At 32.7% G+C, this 23973-nt stretch overlaps 1 protein-coding gene and 1 long non-coding RNA gene across 3 annotated transcripts; one reads left to right on the forward strand and one right to left on the reverse strand.

The window, feature by feature from the left end:
- Positions 1 to 8860: 8860 nt before the first annotated feature.
- LOC138349121 (uncharacterized) lies at positions 8861 to 16154 on the reverse strand. The gene is made up of 2 exons (XR_011221702.1): positions 16015 to 16154; positions 8861 to 12730 (listed from the first exon to the last, which is right to left on the reverse strand). It is a non-coding gene; the product is annotated as an uncharacterized lncRNA (long non-coding RNA).
- A 281-nt stretch (positions 16155 to 16435) lies between these two features.
- Positions 16436 to 23160, forward strand: LOC101248682 (vesicle-associated protein 1-1). 2 transcript variants are annotated; one of them, XR_011221701.1, is made up of 8 exons: positions 16436 to 17240; positions 17322 to 17392; positions 17989 to 18070; positions 18164 to 18279; positions 18383 to 18511; positions 18639 to 18680; positions 21037 to 22108; positions 22627 to 23160. XR_011221701.1 is itself a non-coding variant. In XM_004240711.4 (8 exons), the coding sequence occupies exons 1-8, from the start codon at positions 17186 to 17188 to the stop codon at positions 22735 to 22737; spliced, it is 684 nt and encodes a 227-aa protein (XP_004240759.1). In that variant the 5' UTR covers positions 16436 to 17185; the 3' UTR covers positions 22738 to 23160. The 2 variants fall into 2 exon arrangements, 1 of the variants encoding a protein (XP_004240759.1); XM_004240711.4 differs by having other exon boundaries at positions 21037 to 21114.
- Positions 23161 to 23973: the final 813 nt, after the last annotated feature.

Consider the following 23973-nt stretch of genomic DNA (forward strand, 5'->3'; position numbering starts at 1 on the left):
CCCAGGGGTCTTTTGGATCTTTTCCACTCCGTTTAAACTTTAACATATTAATTGTTATATTCTCAGTTTGTATGTTCGGTTTTTGATCTATCCAGTTATAGAAACTCAGACATAATCAGTAAATTTACAAAATTCATTTGGAGTAGCATAATATCGAGTTGGACTAGGGTTTAGCGTACCCAATTGGTCCAGAACTCCTAGCCAAGTAGGTTGTAAGTCCTCTATCTGGGCAATCAATTTAGTGATCACGCGAATATATTTTTATACCTTTGGCAGGGTATATTGGGTCCTATCGATGGGGCGTATATATCGGACTCTATATTTAGCTCATGTGGTTTTATTATCAGTTATTAGTAGCTCCCACAGTTCAGTCAGACTTTTTGCATTGACCATTTATTAGTATATTCAGTATTCAGTTTCAGCATGTTATAAATTGGTCATTGCATCCAGTTAGCTCAGAATTCAGTTCATCATGTCAGATTACTATACTTGCTTTTATGCTTGTTCAGTTATGTTTTATTTCACCTTTATTCTATCCTACATGCTTAGTACCTTTCAAGTACTGACACATACGTGCGCTACATCTTCTCGTGATGTAGGTTCACGTTCTCAGCATCCAGATCACGCATAAATCGATTTCTCGATCTCCGGTTTAGCAGATTCAGTGGTGAGTTCTCATTCTCCGAGGATAACAGTCTGGAGTTTCTTGTCAGTATTTAGTCATTTAGTTTCAAATTTTTCTAGATTTAGCCGGGGCTTGTCCCAGTATTTCTAGTCCAGTTTCGAGGCTTATTTCTGACATAGTTAGATTCAACTTAGTATTGAGTTAATATTTCCTTTGTATTAAACTCATTGTTTTCAAATATCTCAATTATAGAATATGGGTATTCCCTATCTTTTAAGATTTAATTATGATTTAGCTTCCGCATCAATTTGTTATCTTTAGTATGCTCATGATCATGACAACAAGGTTAGCTTGGGATCATTTGTGGCCCTAGGTTCCGTGTCCGCTTCTCGAGGGTAGCTTGGGGCGTGGAAAAACTTATGCCCAAAATCTCATAGACACACTTATACTTATATTAAGTTCCTATTACCCCCCCCCCCCCGAACTTATTTTATAAGTAATTTTCTATCCCTTTTCTGCCTAAGTGGTACTATTTTGTGGTTACAACATTGGTTGACTTTTTTTTCAAGCTAGTGCCACGTAGGCCGAAAAAAGGGTAGAAAATTATTAATAAAATAAGTTCAGTGGGGTAATAGGACCATTGTATAGTATAAGTGTGTCTCTAAAATTTCAGACATATATTGAGGGGGTACTTGTGCATTTTCCCACTTTTCATTTCAAAGACAATAGAAATTTAATCAATAGAATTCATTATATTAGCAACAAAATTATACACACTCATCATTATTTTTTCATATAACTATCATTCAAACAGTACACAACAAAATAAATTTCATACAAAAAATAATATTTCACATTTCATACCCACTTAATACACATTTCATACGACACTTATCATTCATACCAAATCTATACATTTCTCATAACAATGAATTCATTATTCTCACAAATTTATACACAAATGTCAAATTTTAATCAAATTTCATACCAACTTAAAACACTTATCATACATTTCTTCAAACTTCTAAATACTTTTATTATAGATTAGTGTACACACTCTCATATCAATTTCATTACATTTAAAATCCATTCAATATTATACATTTACTTTATATTTTCGGAAAGAAAACACTATTCACTTTTTCAATTTTAATATACGTACACAATCTACAACGATATAACTATTTATATTTTATACATCTATACTCAAATTTTTCATATATTACATCACTTTCTGACAAAATGAACAAAATGTATTAATACCTATTATGAACACAACGAACAAAATGTATTGTTTATACGAAAATCATATCACCATACATATAGTGACGATTTACAAAATAAAAAATCACAAAATGTGATTTACAGCTTCATTATTTATTTATTTTTCATTTCACTTGAATTCAAATACAAACTAAAAACAATAATAAATACTAACATGAAGGATCTCATCATACACCAAATTTAATTAATATTGATACATAGTTGTCCATCACAACAAAATTAAGATTTTTCAAATAAAAAGAACTTCAATTAGTGATAAGAATTTTGAAAGAAAAATGAAAAGAGAGAAACGTGAAAAAAAATGGATAAAATTTGAACTTTCAATTATTTTTATTTAGAGTGAATTAAAAAAATTGAATATTCTTAATTAGCTTGAATTTTCTTAATTCATAAATTATCTTCAATTAATTCAAATTGAATTGAAGATAATTATTTCTGTTTTATTTACCTTTTTTTCACCAAAAATGTATTTTTAATTAAAAAACAAACAAATCTTTTCAATCATTAAAATAATTTTTTTAATAATATGTTATAACATGAAATTATTAACGTTACAACTTCAAAGTCTAATTTTACTGCTATAACTTGAAAATATTAGTATAATATAGTCACATATAATATTTTTCATTTTTATTAATGAATAAAATATTTTATTTTGTTTGAATCATTCAAATAAATTTGAAGATTAAATTTCATGATATCCTCAACTATATATTCCCCTGATATCAACCTTTATTGAGTAGTCAGTGATTAAACATGCTAAGAAGTAAGAACCACATAAGTTGGACCTACAATTTTCCTAATGTAATCCTATCCAAATGACGTGAGATGTCATTGTGTTGCACTTCTAGTCTACTTAGGTTAGATCATTAACATCTTCTAATATGATTGTTGTAAACTACAGTAGAAATTGAAGATATAATATTGAGATCAAAGTGCACAAAATTTTGAAGTTTCTAAATTAGTTTTAAAATATCACACACAAAAGTAGAAAAAAAGTTCTATAACAACAATGTCAGAGAACTAACATATACTTTTACCTGAGCTGAAGTGTTTGTTTGCCAGTTACCATGCCTTTAAAGTCTAAATTTCAGGATTACTAATGTCCAATGCTATGACAATTAACTACAGAAAGATAGAAAATTAACTTTTAAACATTGATTTTCAATTCAATTCAGCTTCAATGACAGTATAATATTTCAATCAAGTAAAATAATTTTTTATCAGTAGTGTTCTGCCATGTATGTATTCGCAATATCACCAAATTACATATTTAATAGCAATCTCCATTACAACTAAAAATACAATTGGAGACACACTACATGAAGTAAGATGAATATAAGGGATTGATACATTACAATCGTATGGGATGAACAAAGAGATTTATTCGGACAAATAAGTTTTAATTTCACTCTGTCCAAGAATTTCAGGAAACAAAAATAATGTACTCTCATCATTACTTTGATTCCAAGTGTGGAAATTAGAGATAGTTGAGAAATATTCGTATAATTTAAAATCAAACTTCTTTTATCGTACATTTCTCGGCTCTTTCATAAAAGATCTTCTCATATTAGGTCTTTGGAAAACAACTCAACTCAAAAAAAAACAAAAAAGAGCACAAACTATCCAAAATCACAAGAACCATCAAAAACAAAAAAGACCATCAATCCAAACTTTTGTCTACTGGAACCACAAATATAATGGAACGAGGCTCACGCAATCGATGTCCAAAGGCTACAATCATTCTAGCAATCAGGACACCACACAATTACATTCTACATAAGACAAAAAATCCAATCACATACGATAAACATAAAGTCTAACTTAAAGAAATACACAACTCACACGAATAAAGTTTGAACCTTTTTGTACATATACAGCATGCATTGCTAAAATAATCCAGATTTTGATTTAAATGTCCGAGAAAGGATAAATAAATAAGTGAGTCGTTTGGTTGAGAACAAGTTATTCCACGATTAGCTATCGTATTTATCCCACCATGTATAAGAGATAATTTGTCCCATCACTGTGGTAGAAATAGTGGGATAAGTTATCTCAAATATATCAAACACCAAAAGTTAAAAAATATAAATAGTAAGTAAACAGAGATACTCGATTTTAACAATAAGGTCTTCCTTGTCTCGGGAAAGGGTCCTCCCTATCTCGGGAAAGGGTCTTCCTCCTCCCCTCTTCTTCCGGGGTCTGAATTTGGTTAAAGAGTTATTGGATGCATTGTTCCACCAGCTCCGTAAAAACAGCAGGCACATGCTTTTAACAAAAAGAAGGAGAATATCCAAATAATTAACAACCATACATTGACCTTGCATATTTAGTGAATAATAGCTAAACCCTAAACTTTTGGAGTCTTTGCTCAATCGCTCTCAGAGATTTTGCAGCTACGATATTAGTCGATGAGTATGCATGACATCAAAAAGGACAAAAAATATAGCATACTCCAAAATTGATTAGTTGATGACTGTGCATAACACTAAACGGGAAACACTATGGGTGTAGTATCCACTTGTAAATTTCAGTGTACTTGATAGCTCATTTTTTCCTAAAATGATTTATTTTTTCATTAATTAATTGAAAACAAAGACAAAATTCACCAAAGAAACATAATGCATGAGAAAGTCAAATACAATTATGAACATGTACATAAAAATTAACCGAAAAAATTCACAAGAACTGGAAATTAATAAATATACATGAGATTGTGATTACGAAGAGTAATAAAGAAAGATAATAAAACCAAATTATATTTACTACGGTAGACTGAATCTTAATGGTGCAATCGAGAAGTGTAGCGGCACAAGTCAATTTCTGGAAAAACATGTAAAATAATTATAAGGATGTAATTAATAGAGGAAAAAGAGTGAAGGAGAAATCAAAACAATTGAGGAGAATAGTAAGTAAAAGTAAAGTGGAAGCTAGCTAGATCCCACATCCCTGGATACGTTTTACCAAAAAGTAAAGTTATCTCTATCACGATCCAAATTAGGTCTGTTATTGGCTCAAAAGGAAAGAATACCAAAGCAAGTCTTACCAGATACAGAAAATTCAGCAGAGTTTTCTTTATTTTTGGGCCTATCCTGAAGTATATTAGAAATGAATAATACAGTCAACGATACTAATTCCAACTCCAAACATACGAAGTCTCATACTAGACAAAAATTTACAATACGAAAGAATATTCATAACTTATAACTTCTAATAAAAGGATTGATTATGGAGCGACTTTAAGAATTCCAAGAAATATTTATAAAAATTTATAAGCTTGTGGTCCACACGAACTCACCAGGAATTATCAACTCGTAAGCTCTAGTTAAAGAAATCATTACCCATTTCACCTACACTTTCATATCAAATCTTAGTAGTGAACTCACAAAAAACATTTCTATATCAAATCATATAGCAGGAAGGTATCCAAGGATGAATCATGTAATTAGTGTGACCTCTTTAAGAAGTAACCAATATCAATAAATTCCTCATAAAGAAATTTAATATTCATATCAGTACGTAGATCTCTACTGGAGAGGTACCAGTAACAATATACTAGTTCTACCTTTCCAATAGCAAAGACGTTATTAGTAATTTATAATTACAAGATGCAATAGGCTTAACTTCCCCACCCCAATTAGCTACGAAACTCAGCAACGTTTACTCCCATTTATATTTTTCTATTTAATCATTAGAAACATTTCAATGACTGAAATATTGATATGAATTTATAAAGTGGAGCAAAGTATGTGTTATGACAGAAACTTTAATGGTATAATCACAAGCAAGATGATACACTGGAACAGACTTAACGGCAATAATTGGAAGCTCAATATCAATGGGATTACATGAGAAACCAAAACAAGTGCTCAGAAGGCCTCTCTTGTTTGTTAATGATTATAAAGATCCTTTTATAATCATTAAAGGACAAGAGATGATATATGAATTATAGAGGATATGACCAGGCTGATTTGAATTTTTCAAAATCAAATAAAAATTATTTGCGTTGAATTTTAAATTTATATATCAAATCAGTAAAACTTGAATTTTTTTCAACAACTATTATAACTTATATATAAATTTTATTCAAAAATTAAATTTACGGTCAAAATTAAAAAAACAAAAAAAAACTGATTCTCAAAATTCCACCAATACCACATAAACTTGCTCTCAAAACCCTAAATCACGTTGTTGGATTTTGAGAAATTAAAGTGACATTTAATTGTTTTAAAATTATTTATGATGAATGTGCACCACCAGAACATCTTCTTCCATACAATCCCACTCATCATCAATGTATTCGCATGAAAAAGACGTATCGATCATTGAATCTGAAAAATTCTTCATCTTCTTATTTTAGGGTTGAAGGTGTGGACTTAGTTGTTTATATATCATATCACCTGCGTATAGGCATTTATATCACTTACTTTCCTAATTCTACTTGATTTAGTATTCAACGCACGGGCCGAGCCACCTTGTACGAAGGAGTTTCGTCTGAACCCTCTTTGAGCGGAAAATTATAATATTTATATCTGGTTAAAATAATTTTATATGTATGTACAATATATATCGAACCCCTCCGATTATTTTATGTATCTATTTCTATAGATTTTGAACCCCTTATTGGAAATTCTAACGCCGCCTCTAAATTTCAAACCTATATTTGTTATAATTAACACTAATTGTATTCCTAATATAATACAACTTGAGTCACATTTCTTACACTTCAGTGGATAATTCTAGCTAATAAAGGAACTATTATTATACCAACTCATTAATTTGACTTCAACATGCTTTCCACTCATCATCATTATTATTATTATTTCATCTGTTCATTTTAAGTGTGATAGTTTTTTTAATATTCAAATTATAAAAATTTTAATTAATATTTTATAATGTATTTTTTATCATATTAATATGTAAAAAAACATTATAATTATAGTTCTATTCATATAGTTTTTAAATATCTAATTATTTTTTTTAAAAAAAATATTAAATTAATATAATTTAATTTAACTTTAAATATTAATCAAATTGACTTTCGAAAAATATAACATGACAATTGAAAGCGGGCAGAAGGAATATGTTATTTTATTGTATATAGAGGAAAGAACATTTTGAAGAATTAAGTTACTAATCACGTCCATAAGATAAAGTTATATATGTACCCGACTACTAGTTAGATTGATACGATTATTTTTTAGGAAAACTATCTTATTACATATACATCACTACTATATATATATTAATATTATCTTTATTTTCAAACAATTATACATTATAATTTTTAGTATTTTATACCTTATATTAATATATTATTTGAAGATACAATTAAATATCCACATCCCTAAAAATTAGGATCGACTAATTATCTGCTTAATCAACTCTATCACTCTAAGTCAATTACTATCTCTTTTAATTCTCCCATCCTATATTTCTTACTCAATTATGTACCTCATTTCTAATTCAAGAATTTCAAAGTACAATTTCATTCCAACAATAGTTATTCTACTCTCTTCTTCTCAAAATAACATCATCATTGCCGACAAATTCTCATGAATCCAAATATTATTCTGTATTGTTCATTTATAACGAGATCAAATCAAAGTAACTGCTACAGAAAAAAACTTTCAATTTAAAGTGAATCTTGATTGTTTGTCTTCGAAAGAAACGGATCTTAGATTTGATTATGTTATGCCAGAACGTAAAAAGGATCAAAGGGAGTATTATAGAGAGTTTTTGTTGGTGTTCTTCTAAGGCTTTGTTTGGTTACTGTGTCATGGATGTGTTAGTACCAATATCGCTTTGATATAGCCATTGAAATATGTGTATCCAATAAATAGTAATCTTAATTAAGATTCCAATTGTATTTTTAGTAATGGGGTATATGAACATGTATATCCATCATTAAATTTTGTATACATGATATTTAACAATACGATGATATTAATAATATAACAGATACTCTACAATCATGATTTATCCTAAATTCATATGTTTCAACTACATTTCATATTTAGATACACATAATTAAATGTAAATGTTTATTATGTATTCGAGATATATGTTTTTGGATATAACGTATGAATTTAAATAAACATAATTAGATGTATTTGTTTACTATGCATTCGATACACATGTTTTTGGATATAACATATGCAATTGATAGTGATACATCAAATCAATACTAGATGCATATAAAAGATACATGAAATTAATATTAGACATATATAAATAGATACATGAAATTAATGCTAGATAAATCTATGATACATATGAATGTACCTGTATGATACTCATGTATCAAAGTGTTTAGTTTGTTGAATACATCATATATTGATAATATATATACCAAATTAATGAATTTATTATTTTAAGAGTAATAATTTGAAATTAACAAAATTACATTATCAAGATATACATCTTTTTATCTTATAAAAATAATATTAATGAATTTATTATTTCTAAGAATAATAACATGAAATTAATTATCTATGTATTTTGAAAATCCTCATTACTCCTCTAATTAAGAAAATCAGTTACAACCAATTAATTGAAATAAATAAATTTTATATCTAAATTTTAAAATTTGACAGATATATCGCGTATCTCATGAATCCTGAGTCATGCATTCTAAGCATGAAATATGGTAGAAGAAGTAATATGTAAAACTATTGGAAATCTTAATAATTAAGACTTGAACTAGTGTGACTTATGTGATTTGCAGTAACAACCCGAAAACGACTATGCTAAGTAAAACCTAAACATACCTAGAATGCATAGGTTAGACCGGGTTCACACGGCTTGATGCGCGTGGAATCTATCATGCCCTGAGCTACCCCCAAGACGCGGACACGGAATCCAGGACCACAAGTGATTCCAAGCTAACCCTGTTGGCATGTGCATGAGCATACTAAAGAATATAAACTGTTGCAGAAGCTAAATCATAAATTTAAACTCAAAAGAGGGAGAATACCCATATTCTATAACTAAGATAAATGAAATCAATGAGTTTATATACAAAGAAGTTTTTAACTCAATACTAAGTTGAAACTAACTATGTCTGAAATAAGCTTCTAAACTGGACTAAAAATACTGGACAAGCCCCCAACTAAATCTAGCAAAAACTGAAACTAAATGACTAAAAACTGAAATGGCACTCATGACTGTTGTCCTCGGAGAATGAGGATTCACCACTGAATCTGCTGAACTGGATATCAAAAATCGATCTATGCGTGATCTGGATAATGAGAACCTGAACCTACATCACGAGAAGATTTAGCGCACGTATGCGTCAGTACTTGAAAGGTACTGAGCATGTAGTATATAGTAAAGCTAAAATAAGACATAACTGAACAAGCACAAAAGGATATCACCTTACCTCGCCGCATCAACACACAACCTAGGCCAACTCTGGATGCATCACAATACATCACATAACCATCTGAACCCTCTGGTATAGTCAAGACAGGATCTGTAATCAATCTTGTTTTCAACTCTACAAAACTTTTCTCACAATCATCTGATTATTGAAACATGACCATCTTCTGAGTCAACCTAGTTAATAGTGAGGCTATAAGGGACAATCCTCTCATGAAACTTCTATAATAACCCGCTAGACTTTAGAATTCTTATATCTGCAGCAGAGGTAGGTCTGGGCCATTGTTTCACTGCTTCTATCTTTAGTGAATCTACTTGGATCCCTTCGCTAGATACAATGTGACCAAGGAAATCAACGGATTGCAACCAAAACTCACATTTGCTGAACTTAGCGAATAACTGGCGATCCTTGAGAGTTTGTAAAACTATTCTCAAATTATTGGCATGTTCTTTCTCATTCCTAGAGTAAATGAGGATATCATCAATGAAGACGATAACGAACTTGAACACTCTGTTCATCAAATCCATGTAAGCTACAGGTGCATTTGTTAGTCCAAACAACATAACTACAAATTCATAATGACCATACCAAGTTTTAAAGGCTATTTTCGGAATGTCACTATCTCTGACTCTAAGCTGATGATAACCCGATCTGAGATCTATTTTTTAGAAGTGACTAGCACCCTGAAGTTGGTCAAACAAGTAATCAATCCTGGGGATGGTAACTTATTCTTGATTGTGACCTTGTTCAACTGTCTATATTCAATGCTCATTCTGAGAGAACCATCTTTCTTCCTTATGAACAACACTGGTGCACCCCATGGTGAAATACTAGGTCCGATGAAGCCCTTATCTAGAATGTCTTTCAACTGCTCTTTCAATTCTTTAAGCTCTGCTGGAGCCATTCTGTAAGGAGGAATAAAAATAGGCTGGGTATCTGGACAGAGATCAACTCCAAAGTCGATTTCCATTTCGGGAAGGACTCTTGGAAGATCTTCTGAAAATACTTCTGGAAACTCACAGACTACTGAAACTGACTCAAGAGTTGGGGTTTTAAGGCTAGAATCATTAACCCGAACTAGATGATAGAGATAACACTTAGATATCATCTTTCTAGCCTTAAGGTAAGAAATAAATCGACCCATAGGCGCTAAGCTACTACCTTTCCATTCTAAGATTGGTTCGTCTGGAAACTGAAAATTAACAATCCTAGTTCTACAATAGACTGAGGAATAATAGTAATGTAACCAATCCATACGTAAAATGACATCGAAGTCTACCATTTCTATCACTACTAGATATGCTAAGGTGGCTTTCTAAGAGACTGTGACAGGCAATTTCTGTATACCCGTCTAGCTATAACTGGGTCACCGACTCAAGTAGAGACTGAGAAAGGTTCTGAGAGAGTTTCTGGACTGATATTGAATTGGACTGCTACGTAAGGAGTTACAAAAGAAAGAGTAGTTGTTGGATCTAACAATGCATAAACATCAAGGTCAAAGACAAGTAACGTACCTGTGACTACATTAGGAGATCCTGGCGAGCCTGAAGAGCATACAACTTGTTCTGGCGCTGACCGCCACCTGTACCAGATGAGTTACCCTGCTAAGTTGGGCAACTTGCTGGTGCTGCTGAAGTTGTAGACTTAGATCTACCATTACCACCTCCTTGACCTTGTCTAGAAGGACAATCCCTCAACCTATAACCAGATTGACCGCACCCAAAACATCCCTCTTTTCCTGTAAGACACTCGTCCGGATGGTTCTTACCACACTTAAGGTAAGTGGGATAAGTCTTGGTGCCTGAAACACTTCCTTGAGATTTAGAGTCTGGTGCTCTACCCTTCTGGTCATACCTGCTCTTAGAGGATGGAACTCTAGCTGATGAAAGGGTTGGAGCCGAAAACTTCTGCTGACCCTGCAAGCAATTTCCACCACCCAATTTCTGCTGAGAATAGTCATAGTTCACAGTCCTAGCCTTCTTATTTTCCTTAGCCTATTCCCTAAGCTTATCGCCCTCAACCTGCTAAGCATGAGGCATAAGCCTAGACATGTTCATATCTCCTAGTAACATAGCATTTCTGCACTCAATTTTCACCAAATCCGACACTCCATACAAAAACTTGTTCATCTGAGCCCTGGAGTCATCAACCATGTGAGGAGCATACCTTGAGAGTTGGTCAAAATTTAGGGAATACTCTTGGACTGTCATGTTACCCTGCCTTAAGTTCATGAATACTTGGGTTTTTGCTTCTCTCAACTCTATTGGAAAAAACCATTCGAGGAAAGTCTCACTAAAGCAATCCCAAGTGATAGGAGCCGCATTTGCACCCCTATTCTCCTTCCACTGAGTGTACCAAATATGAGCAACATCCTTTAACTGGTATGATGCTAACTCAACCCGATCATTCCCGGTGACTTGCATTACCTAAAAGATCTTCTTGATCTCATCTAAGAAATTTTGAGGTTCCTCTTTAGCTTGTGATTTTAAGAACTCAGGAGGATTCATCCTAACAAAGTCACTGACCCTTGCTGCTACTAATCTATCATTTTCATTCACATGATCATGAACCCAATTATTCTGGTTAGTCATACTCTGAGTCACCATCTGCATGGCATTTTTGAACTTAACATTGGAGACTTCCTGATCTAGGACTGGAGGAGTTGCATTTGCATTCGTGGCTTTCGCATTCCTAGCATTAGCTATACGAGGAGGCATGATCTGAAACGTAGAACGTCAAGTAAGAATGGAATAAGATCATACCTCACGCACGATAAGAATACCAAGAAAGTGAAGTTTTTCCTAAAACATTTCATAGCCTCCCTCTCATTAGATGTGGTGCACTTCACACCCATGAAAAGGACTCTACTTAGTGCGGCTTTTCAGACACCCTAGGACACTTAAACCTAGTGCTGTGATACCAAGTTTTGTCACGCCCCGAGCTAACCCGAGATGCGGACAAGGAATCTAGGACCACAAGTGATCCCAAGCTAACCCTGCTGGCATGTGCATAAACATACTAAAGAATATAAACTGTTGTGGAAGCTAAATCATAAATTTAAACTCAAAAGAGGGAGAATACCCATATTCTATAACTAAGATAAATGAAATCAATGAGTTTAATACAAAGAAGTTATTAACTTTACACTAAGCTGAAACTAACTATGTCTGAAATAAGCCTCTAAATTGGACTAAAATTACTGGGACAAGCCCCCAGCTAAATCTAGCAAAAACTGAAACTAAATGACTAAAGACTGAAATGACACTCATGATTGTTGTCCTCGGAGAATGAGGACTCACCACTGAATCTGCTAAACTGGAGATTGGAAATCAATCTATGCGTGATCTGGATGCTGAGAACCTGAACGTACATCACGAGAAGATGTAGCGCACGTATGCATCAGTACTTGAAAGGTACTGAGCATGTAGGATAGAGTGAAGCTGAAATAAAACATAAATGAACAAGCACAGAAGCTAGTAAAATAATCTGAACATGATATGATGATTTCTGAACTAACTGATGCAATCACCAATTTTATAACATGTTGAAACTGAATACTGAATATACTGATAAATGGTCAATATAGAGAGTCTGACTGAACTGTAGGAGCTACTAATAACCGATAATAAAACCACATGAGCTGAATGTGGAGTCTGATGTATACACCCCATCGAGAGGACCCAATATACCCTACCAAAGGTATAAAGGCATGCTGGTGTAATCACTAAACTGATTGCCTACAGAGGGGACTTACAACCTACTTGACTAGTAGTTCTGGGACTAATTGGGTACGTTGAACCCTAGTCCAACTCTGTATGATTCTATTCCCAACTAATTCTATAAATTTATTGATTATGGCTGAGTTTCTGTAAATACCGTATAGCTCAAAACTCAACATACAAATTGAGAATGCAACAATTAATCTGGAAGTTATGCATTTATAACTGAGGCATGAATATCTGAAGTGTCTAAAATATCAGACCTAGCATGTGTAACTCAAGAACTAAAGAAATACAAAGCTAGGGTTCTGAAATTCATGCGATAATCTGAGTAATAACATTATAATCTGATTTGGAACATATATATAATAAATTCATGAAGTTTTATCAAAGTTTTAGAAACCCTAGGTTTAATCATGACAAGGAAAACTTTTTTTTAAACCCTAGGTTCACAAACATTCACTATATTTATAATATAATTATTAATCATTTTGTTAAGTTTTTTTTTTTTGTGAAATAGAAGAGCATCAACACATCAAGTCTCAACGGGTGAATAACCTTTGATGTGGCATCTCTCTGTGACTACCATTTCTATTTTATCTTTTTTATCAATTTTTTCATAATTTAAATTCATTTATTAACAGAATAATCTACTAAATATCTCCAATGCATCTATTAACCTACAATTAAAGAGGATGATGAAGTTTTAACATAAAGAATATATTTATTGTTGCAATAGAAAATGAACAGTTATAACTATTTTGTAATCAACCAATTAAAAAAGTGTAAAAAATATATTGGAGAATACATAATCTGTAAGTAACTTGACCAAATGGAAGAATCATTAGAAGAGAAGATTTACTACTTCAGGTAAATTGATTTTTGAAAAGTCTTACTACCTTAGATAGAACAAATTATTGATTTGTTTGTACTAATAAAACTAGTCTCGAGAGCACATACTTTAAAGGTAAATTGACAAAATGAAAGAATCATTGTAAGAGTAGATATACAACTTCAGACAAGTTGAATTTTTGCTTTATTTGTTAAATAAGTATTATGCAGGAGATGTAATCAAGAATTCATAGCAATAGATGTTTTACAAACTCGGATAAAAACAGAAAAAGAGTTGCTGATGAAGGTGATGTAACTTTCCAATCAAAGAGGTCATGCACATTAAGGTGTTCAAATTGTAAATATTATGGACATAATAAAAGGACTTGTCAGGGAGCACCAGTTAAACCAAAGGGGAAAAGGTATATAGACATCATGCCTTACATTAAAACATATAACAATTTGCATACGTATCATGTATTCTAATTCATTTTATTTACGACTAGAAGAGGAAAGGATATGGCTAAAAACAAAAAGGTGGCCTGGATTATCTACTGCTGATTTAAGTGGAGCTGTTTTATGGGTGAAATATTCTTTCAAGATTTTTTTTATTTCTCTTATTTTGTATAAAATATACATTAGCTAATAGTAATTATTACAGGAACATGCCACAAGAAATACTACTATTATTTTCCCTACTCAAGGAAGTCAACTAGAAACACTCCTTCCTTTGCAAATACAACAGCTCTTAATGCATCTCTTAATGGAGATACGAGTCCTTCAAGACGATCAAATAATGTTGCACAAAAAATTCTGCTGCAACTAGACAACCTAAAAAGGTTATTCAATAGTGCCTTTGTGGTTTACCTTATGACACCTTTATATGTTATTTCTGAAACATTTTTTCATTTTCTAGAGAGGAAGGACTTCGAAAATATTTATTTCTGAAGTCTGATAGTCAAGCAAAGCAACAGAAGTGTGAAAGATTTGGAAAATATAATGCATCTTGGCAAGAAAAAGATAGATTGAAGTGTTAGTAAAATACATTGGTTTGTGGCAAAAGATCTATTCTATCATTCTGTGAAAGCTTGTTATTAGAGCCAAATATCAAAACACATTAGTACATTTTCCATGATCCATCTACTGGCAAAGTTCCAATGTTTCATTCCCATTTTGCACTATTTTCTTTAAAATAAGATGCTTGCCGATATCAATCTTAAGAGAATATTAGAATATCACTTCTGAAATTTTATAGTATGCAACATGGATCGATAATAGAGAAGAAAATATTTTTGATAAGAAGAAGAAAATGAGGCTCTCCATCTCAAAACTTAATTCAATCTAAAAATCTATATGTAACACTAATCGTGTTACTTGGTATTCTCCCTTTTGATTATCAATGGTTGATGTTGTAGAACCTAATCTACAACATATTAGAGATATTTTGGAGTATAAGAAGCGAAAGAGAGATGAATTAGCTTATCCATTACAACAAACATTTATGTCGTCGCTTCAGAAATCGCAAGTTCATTTGACTTACCCATGAAAAAGGAATCACTTATTAGAGGCAACAAACACAAGGAATAGTTGCAAAATCACAAAGAAAATGAAGTAGTAGTTCGTAACAGTCACTCAGTCTTATGTAAATGAGATGGATTAAATACATTATAAACATACTAGCTTGCAATCAAATGTGGTGAAAAATCAGAAAGTCTAGTGTTCCTGTAGATGAATTGGCAAAGTCAATAATTGATTCATTTTCCAACCCATAAAAAGGATTAGGAACAAAATATCTTTTAACCAGAGTTCCTAAAAACAGCAATTTGAATTACAAAGTGACTCTTTTTTTTGTTTTTATATATCGATGAGTTTGGAAGTAAAAATATAACAATTCAAAGCACCATCTCCACAATGTTGGACTTTAAACTTCATATCTAACAAGATTAATCAAGTCCCTTCATTGCAAAAGATTGCATCTTTTTATAATCTACAAATGGCATATTAAAGTGAAATAACAAAATCAATTGTTCATCCAAACAATTAACATCAATTACCACTTGGAGAAAATTATACGCACCCAGAAAAATATTTTAAAGTAAACTGACATTTCAAAATTCAAACAGAACACATCACCAGATTTCACTAATTTGACTAAAAGAAGGGAAAAAGATTACCTTCCGCAAAGAATAGCTTCCATCCAAGGAGAGTTCGGAGGTTGGTCGGACGTTGAGTAGTTGTGGTTATATAGAGAAAATGATGATCATCATCATTGCTACAATAACAATTGTGACGTAATTTTAGAAATTACAAATTCAATTACTTTGAAAAACTAGCAACTTCCTCCATTATTGACCCCTTATGCAAGCTTAGATCTAATTTTCAACGATTTTTTATCTATTTCTTGGGTCATTTTTCTTCTTAGCTCGGGGAAATGCTTAACAAGAACAAAAATATGATATCGGATTTCTCTCTTGAAGAGTCATTTTTATCTTCGATTTTTGAAGAAATAGGTTATTGTGGCAAGAAACCATTATTTAATTGGTAAAGTTGATGAAATGGAAATGAAAATTTAATATTTGTTGAAAATGGCGGTAGCTTGAATGAAGATTTTGATATTTGTTTAATAAAAAATGGTGGATCAGTTTTATATATATATATATATATATAAAATAGTATTAATGTATTTTTGCTTATTTATTTTTAAAGTATTTGTCAAATGATTTTTATTAAAAATATAATATTTATTAATATGAAGAAATTAATATATAAAAGGTTAAAATTATTAAATTTAAATTAATTTATATTTATTTTAAATCGATTTAAAGAATGGTTACAAGAAAATGAAAATAAAGTAGGTAAGTATAATATCGTAAACCACAAAAAAAATAAAGTGTTATATTTTAAAACTAGCCCCCTTTTTTTAAAAAAAAGACAACAATATGTTTATAAGAAAGAGATTTTTTATGAAAGGTAAAAATGATTTTTTTATCAAAACACTAGACAAATTATTAATGGAGAATATTTTTGAATTTCTTATAATTTTAAGAACATTTTAAACCTTTATTTTATCAATAATAATAGTTAATAGAAGATCTTCGCCGAATAGTATGAGGATATTGGAAAATAATTTTTAAAATTTGTAAAGAAAAACGTGCTTCGTGAGTTAAATAAATTTATTTAATCAATTAAAAGTACTAAGTATTATTATGTTAATAAAATAGTATATGTATTCTGATTCCATCAAAATAAGATTCTATTTTGCATTGGGAAACGCAAACTTATAAAATTCATGTTCAAATTCGTCTCTTGAGAATTGAGAATTCAGAAATTTGTTTGATTTTGAAGATGACAACTGAACAACTACTTCTAAGTATCGATCCTTTGGACCTCAAATTTCCATGTGAGTTTCTTCTTCTTCAATTTCATCAGTTTTAATTTAACTTGCTAGGGTTTTGACTATTGTTTTTTTCTTGTTTCCAAGTTGAACTCAACAAGCCAGTTTCGACCGCTTTTCAACTCATCAATAAGACTGATAATCATGTTGCTTTCAAGGTACTATATCGTTTTTTTACTTAAATTTTTTATTTTTGAAATGGGTTTTGGGGACTAAAAATAGTGTAACTATCGTTGATTAATATGTGTACTTTAAATTTGTGATTCAACATCAACAACATACCAGGGTTCTGAGTCCTGACTCCTAAGTAAGGAGAAAATCATGTTGTAGAGCCACCCAACAATATACCTGGTGTAATCTCACAAAGTGGAGTCTGGGTTTATTCACTGTTTTTGATAGATCAAGTTAAACAGTACAAAGTAGATTGAAAAAGGAAATACCAGAAATGAAGAAGCATATTAATTTGTGATTGATAAAGTTAAAGTACTTGGTTTGCCTCAAATGCTGGTTGAGGGTAATTTTACCTTATAGATTTAGATGATAGAAAAGGCTGAAATCCTTACCTTAACTCAATTAAGGATTATTATTTTTCTGTAAAAAGAATCATAATTGACGGAAAAAAATATATATGAGGAAAATCTTCTGTAATAAAGGAAACGATCATTTAGAAGTTAGTTGTTTTATAATTTGGCTGAGCAGGATTTACTACTGTATTAAAATGGTCAAATTATGTACTATTCTTAACTTTTAATAGGTAAAGACGACCAATCCCAGAAAGTATACTGTTAGGCCGAACAGTGGAATTGTTCTCCCACGATCAAGGTCCAATGTTACAGGTGCTTTTCTAGTTTATGTGATGGTTATTTTAGATCTGATGGATGTTGTTTGATGTTATTTTTGGTTTACATTTGTGGACAATTGGACTTTAGTTACGATGCAACCTCAAATGGAGTTACCTCCAGGTATGCAATGCAAAGACAAGTTTCTTGTACAGAGTGTGATTGTGGACCCTGGGTCTACAGCAAAAGATATTAACCCAGACATGGTATTTTAGCTTATGGATTCTTTTTGTTTTAGCCTTTCGTAAAGTTTGATGTGTTGTAGTCAACTTCGGTACATTCCAATCTTATTCTTTTCATTTTCTGAAGTTCAACAAGTCCGGGGTAAATGATGTTGAGGAATGCAAACTAAAAGTTATTTATGTCTCACCACCGCGAAAACCATCACCAGTCCCTGAAGATTCTGAGGAAGGAACTTCACCAACAGCTTCTGACAGTGTAAAATGACTATCTAAATTAGTTTTTTGTATCTTATTTAATCGATTAAAATACCGCCTTTAATTTTATTCATCTGTTCATCATGGTAGGGACATAGTTGTAAATGATTTTTTTGTTGCTTATACAGGATTTACAAGAAGACAGTGAGCCTCAGGACAACTCCATTAAGGTATGTCTTGGTGGTCATGTAAAGCATTGACGTCTGGATATTTATAATTCATCAGACAAATAAGTCTCCTGGGAGAAATGTTTGTCATCTGACCTGTAAACGTGGAGTACCTACTGACTCATTGGAGTTACTTGATGGGCTCAACCAGGGAAGAAGTCTGGGCACACCTTTAAGTGAATTCTTTGAATCTTTGTGTTCATTAGAAAGATTAATGAACCTCATTAACCTATCAGATTATACTTTTTCAACTCGAGAAATTTGATCAGCTTTAGATTTATTCAATATTTAGTTTCCCAATTGCTACCATCTTCTCAACTGGTTCTTCTCCTAAAAGGAGCCAATATATGTTGGTGTTTTATAACCTACTCTTATAGGAAGTTGATTTGATCCTCAAGACCTCAACCATCATTTCCTTGTTGTGCAGTTAATCTGTTTAGTAGATGGAGGTATTAGGTCTGCAGGGCTTTGGTCTGATAGTAAGAGCACAAATATGTGATATGTGGGTTAGGCACACGTCACAGGTTTGAACAATGCCTCTACGAAAGCCTGGTTAAGTGGAGAAGGGTGGGTTCGTTATCCACCGAGTTGGCGAGTTCCTAACTGTTCTCCATTCACCCTTGGGGATTTCTCAGTTTTCCAGAAAGAAAGAAGAAGATGGAGGTCATTGTAGTAAACATGTAATTCAATAGAAAGTTTTTTTTTGAAAAGGTAACTTGTATTATAAACACAGGAATGCTCAGGACGTATTCCAGTAATACTTACAATCAGAAAAACAGAAGTGTTGTTGTTTTCCTATGAACTCCGTAAGTACTGTAAGATACTACGGGTATCCTCATTTTTAATGAGGATTTTCATGTTTACACCAAAAATAGAAAAGAGCTAAACATTTCAGCTTCATCTTCTCCATAGAACAGCTCTTGTTCTCAAAACATCTCTGATTCCTTTCCAGCCAAATAGTCCACCAAATGCAGTCTTGGACAATCTTCCATCTCTCCCTGTGCCCCACTGATTTCCACCCAGATTCCAACATGCCAAAGCTTCCTTCATGTTTCTTGGCATAGACCACTGATGCTCCTTTTATTGATGAAAATTTGCCAAAGCTTCACTGTCTCCTTACAGTGTAAAAAGAGATGATTCATTGTCTCTGTCTCACATTCACAATAAAAACATCTGGAGCACAAATCAAGGCCCTTCTTCATACGGTTATCCTGTGTGAGAACCTCCTGTTTTTCTAAGAGCCAAGTAAAACAGGCAACCTTGAAGGGTACCTTAACTTTCCAGATCATTTTCCATGGCTAGTAGCTTGATTGAGTGTGTGTCCTCTGTGAGTTTCTAAGCTGTTCCAACTAAGAATCTCCCCTGTGTATCTGGAGCCCATAACAGTTTATCTTCACTGTTACTGAGTTCCTTGTACCGTTCCAGGCTATTTAGAAATTCAACCATTCTATTCACCTCCCAATCATATAAAGGTCTTCTGAACCTTAAATTCCAATCTGAGCATCTCTCATTTCTTTGACAGTGGCCACTTTTCGGAAGGACTTTGCAAGAATGATCTGAAAACCCTTAATATAACATCAGAAGGAATAAAAGAGAATAAAAACACTGTTATTCACCTTCAAGATGTGATAAGTGAGAATAGTATTTTCCTTCTCTTTCAGCCCCTCTTAATCTAATGTTCTGTTTTCAACAATTTATGCTAAGCGCATTTCTTTTGAAATTAATTAGTCTGCTGCTTCTGTTGGTAGTCAGCAACTCCGGACACTCTTTTGACAAATGGCAAAACCTACTTGCTGAAATCTCTTATTCATTGAATATAAGGTGACACCAGAACCTGAAGAGGAAATGAATTTATGTTTGTTTCTTTTCACCAGCTTCCCAACTTGATTGGTTTGAGGCGTATTATTGTGTTGTCAGTTATTTTCACTAACTTACTTGGTAACTCAGAAATTGTTTAGTCATTTAAAGAGTTAGCTCAACTTTGCACACACAGGTAGAGGTGATAAACAAGCTGGAAACACCCAACGCTATTGTATTTATGAATTTTAAAATATTTCTTTACTATTTCAGGATTATCTCTCCTGAGAAGGAGATAGTTTGATAATTATTACATGTGAAATTTCATCAAAACAAGAAAAAAAAACATAAACAGTAGAACTGTTCAATAAGAATTGTCTGTGCTTCTTCTACCAGAAACACATTATGCCTCAACACCTATCTTTGAATTTAGGCAACGGGTTTCGTTCTTTCAGCATGCTAGTGTCAAACTTAATGCCCTCTCACATTTCCAACCTTGATACCAGACAGATGTGTGATAATTCCTTTTTGATACAAAATTCATTTCTTGGTTGTACTGCAGGCCAGAGATCTCATTTTGAGGTTGATGGAAGAGAGAGACTCCATTCTTCGAGAAAATGCTAAACTCAGCCGAGACCTGGTATTTGATGTTTCTTTCTTTTTCTTTGGATTAACAGACATTCTTTATATATATTACACATAGTTAGGCATTATTACAAGATACAGGATTCAGACAGACTCTGGAGTCTTCTACTATATATGCAAGCCGGGATTGGTATAGATAACTGAGATGGATCTTTCAAAAGTAGTTCCTAATATGTGTAACTGAAAAGCTTCATTAGCGAACAAGGAGGAACTATCAACAAAAATATGTTACCAAAAAGTTTCTTCTTTGCTCCTTCCTTTGCTAGTAAGTTCGTGAAGCTGTTCTTTCTTTGTAGCAGTTAGTCAGCTGAGGTGCTTGTAGCATCACCGTCAATATCCTGCATTCATCCATAATAGTAGAGTAAATGTCCTTGTTTTTAAGGAGTAGATTAATTTAATTACCTCTAAGGAGTCAATGTTGATCTATCGTAGTTATTTTCCATAGTGATCCTCAATCGATAGAGCAAGGCACAAAGCTCAGTCATGTTGTTAGTAGCTTTTGGAACACCTTTCATGAATCCAAGAACCCAATTTCTGTTGCTATCGCTAAAATCCCTCCCATACCTCCAACTTCTAGATTGCCTAATAAAGAACCGTCCATGTTAAGCTTATAGTGGTTCCTTCTAGCTTTTTCCCAACTAACCGCTATGGGCATATCACTAGTCTAGCTATTTGTTCACAAATGGAATTCCATAGCCCTTGTGCTGACATTTTTATAAGGGAAAATGATTTTTATTATTTATGAGAAGTATTGTGGGACTACACTGGGTATGTTGTTGTGGTGTCATTTCCAGAGCCAAATGTTTGAAAGACAAAAAGGTAACAGCTCTTTTCCAGGTTAGAACCCATTAACAGTCCTGCTTCTATTAGTGATTTTCCAAGTGGACTCCAGAGGCCTGGTCTTTGAAGCTATGATCATGGGAGGAGTTTATGTTAATGCTACTAATCCATATTATTCCAGAAGGAGGCTGCATAGTGCAGCAGTCAAAGTAAATATGTCTTCCCTGTGTTTCTGCATTACTATTTACTGGTCAATGGTTTTTTAGTAAATTGATGTTCCCTTTTTCTGTCTACTAGTTTACAAGTTTCAGATAATTTTATGTGCATGGTGTCATTAATCCCCAGTTATAGTGGTAAACAGGTCCGTTAGCGTACTAGCATTAACCAAATAATCTAAGTTAGTCTTGAAAGGCGAGTTTTAGAGAGAAGGTAGTAACTGTTAGAGACTAGAACTTGTTTTCAGATGTGGACCAAGCTGATTTTAAGAAACATTATTGTGCGTTCAGCAGAAAATAGTTCGCAGACTACTTAATTTTAGTGTGATAACCATAGGCTGGTGATTTGGCCTAAGCTGGGAACTTCATAGCAAACTTGCGCCTTTATCTGTTTTTCTTGCAACAACTGTTTGAATTTAGTAGGTGTGCACAGAGAAATTTTTCCATCTGTTCTGTTGACATTTTGGCTAAGATGATTTTATCATTTGGTTCTGTTTGAAACCATTGTCCAGGAGCTTCTGAGGCATGGACGTCATGAACGTCGTACTGGAGTTCGACTTTTGTACATCTTGCTGGTTGGCTTGGGTAGTATTCTTTTGGGGTTCATTGTCAGAAAAGTTTGATGACCTCACAGCTCGAGATTATACTCTCGCTTTCTGGTTGCTGTGGACAGGTGTGAGGGGTGATTTGAATACTTTCTAAGAGAACTTTTGTACATCTTTTTGAGTCTGAACTGCTTGCTAATTCTAAAGTATATTAGTTGAATATTATTAATGTCTTAGAATGATTGTAACTATAGTTGTGGACTTGTGGTCCTAGCTTTGCTTTTATGAGGCAAATCAAAAGGAAGAAAAGAAGAAAAGTTACATCACAGCTTGAAGCATCACAATGAATATCCATACCTTGGTCTTCATACTCACTGTCATGGGGCCAACCATTCCTACGAATGTGTTCATGCTGAATTATGCAGCGATTGGGTTTTTGTCCCAACACTAAAGGATTTTTCACCCAAATATATGTCAAGATTTCGACTTAACTTCTTTTGACACTCCCTTGTTATCTTCCTTAGTCGCTTTGTTCGAATATCATGAAGTTATAATGTCTGCAGATCCAGAAAATTGTATTTCTGGTCTTTATGGTTTGCCGGGTAAACACTAAACTCTTATGTCGTAACCTTATGTAGAGAGTCAAACTGCTACTAGCATTGATATGGATTTGAAATGTGTGCTGAAATATTTCAGAGATGCATAGGGGAAGAGTACCTTGGGCTTGCGTAGGTATACTCAAGGGATAAGAAAGTTAACTACAAATTTAAGTTAGGTATAATATTGCTTGGACTTTTTAAAAATGTCGACGAGCAGATACTCCAAAAAGGTTCATTTTGGAGAATCACCATTTCCCAAGCATGTGTATAGTTAGAAGGTTCCATTTACAGATAGGAATAAGAAATGCCTAGTTGACTTCTTTTCATTAGCTAGGTTATATTTTCTTTAACATTCCTTCTAACTTTAGATTAAAGTCAACAACTTCTCCTCTTTCTTTAACAGATAGCTTGCTCAATTTACCTTTTAATCTTTTTTTCTCTTGGATTAATAAAATCACCATTTCTCAAGTCTAAATCAAGCTGCCAAAGACGGCTTACATGTAATTTGAGCATCTTAAAACAAACCTTCAATTGTTTCTACCTTGCCTTGTGGATTGACGAGTGCTTTATTATTAATTGGTGTTGCACCTAATAGAGGCAATTTGAGGGTATACACCTCTTTCATTTTCACACAATTTTTTTGGTAAGTGAGATGAGGTAGTTCTTTTGATTTAAAAAGGGATCGTCTTTTTTTAGTCGAAAAACTCTTATTTTT

The sequence above is a fragment of the Solanum lycopersicum genome, chromosome 6 (genome assembly GCF_036512215.1).
Source record: "Solanum lycopersicum chromosome 6, SLM_r2.1".
In the NCBI taxonomy this organism is placed as follows: Eukaryota; Viridiplantae; Streptophyta; class Magnoliopsida; order Solanales; family Solanaceae; genus Solanum; species Solanum lycopersicum.

Excerpts from the sequence above, each read along its gene's own strand:
- LOC101248682 (XM_004240711.4), top strand. The coding sequence starts at position 17,186 with ATGACAACTGAACAACTACTTCTAAGTATCGATCCTTTGGACCTCAAA. Across the intron at positions 17,241-17,321 it reads TTTGGACCTCAAATTTCCAT|TTGAACTCAACAAGCCAGTT; the intron begins GTGAGTTTCTTC and ends CTTGTTTCCAAG. Across the intron at positions 18,280-18,382 it reads AAGATATTAACCCAGACATG|TTCAACAAGTCCGGGGTAAA; the intron begins GTATTTTAGCTT and ends CATTTTCTGAAG.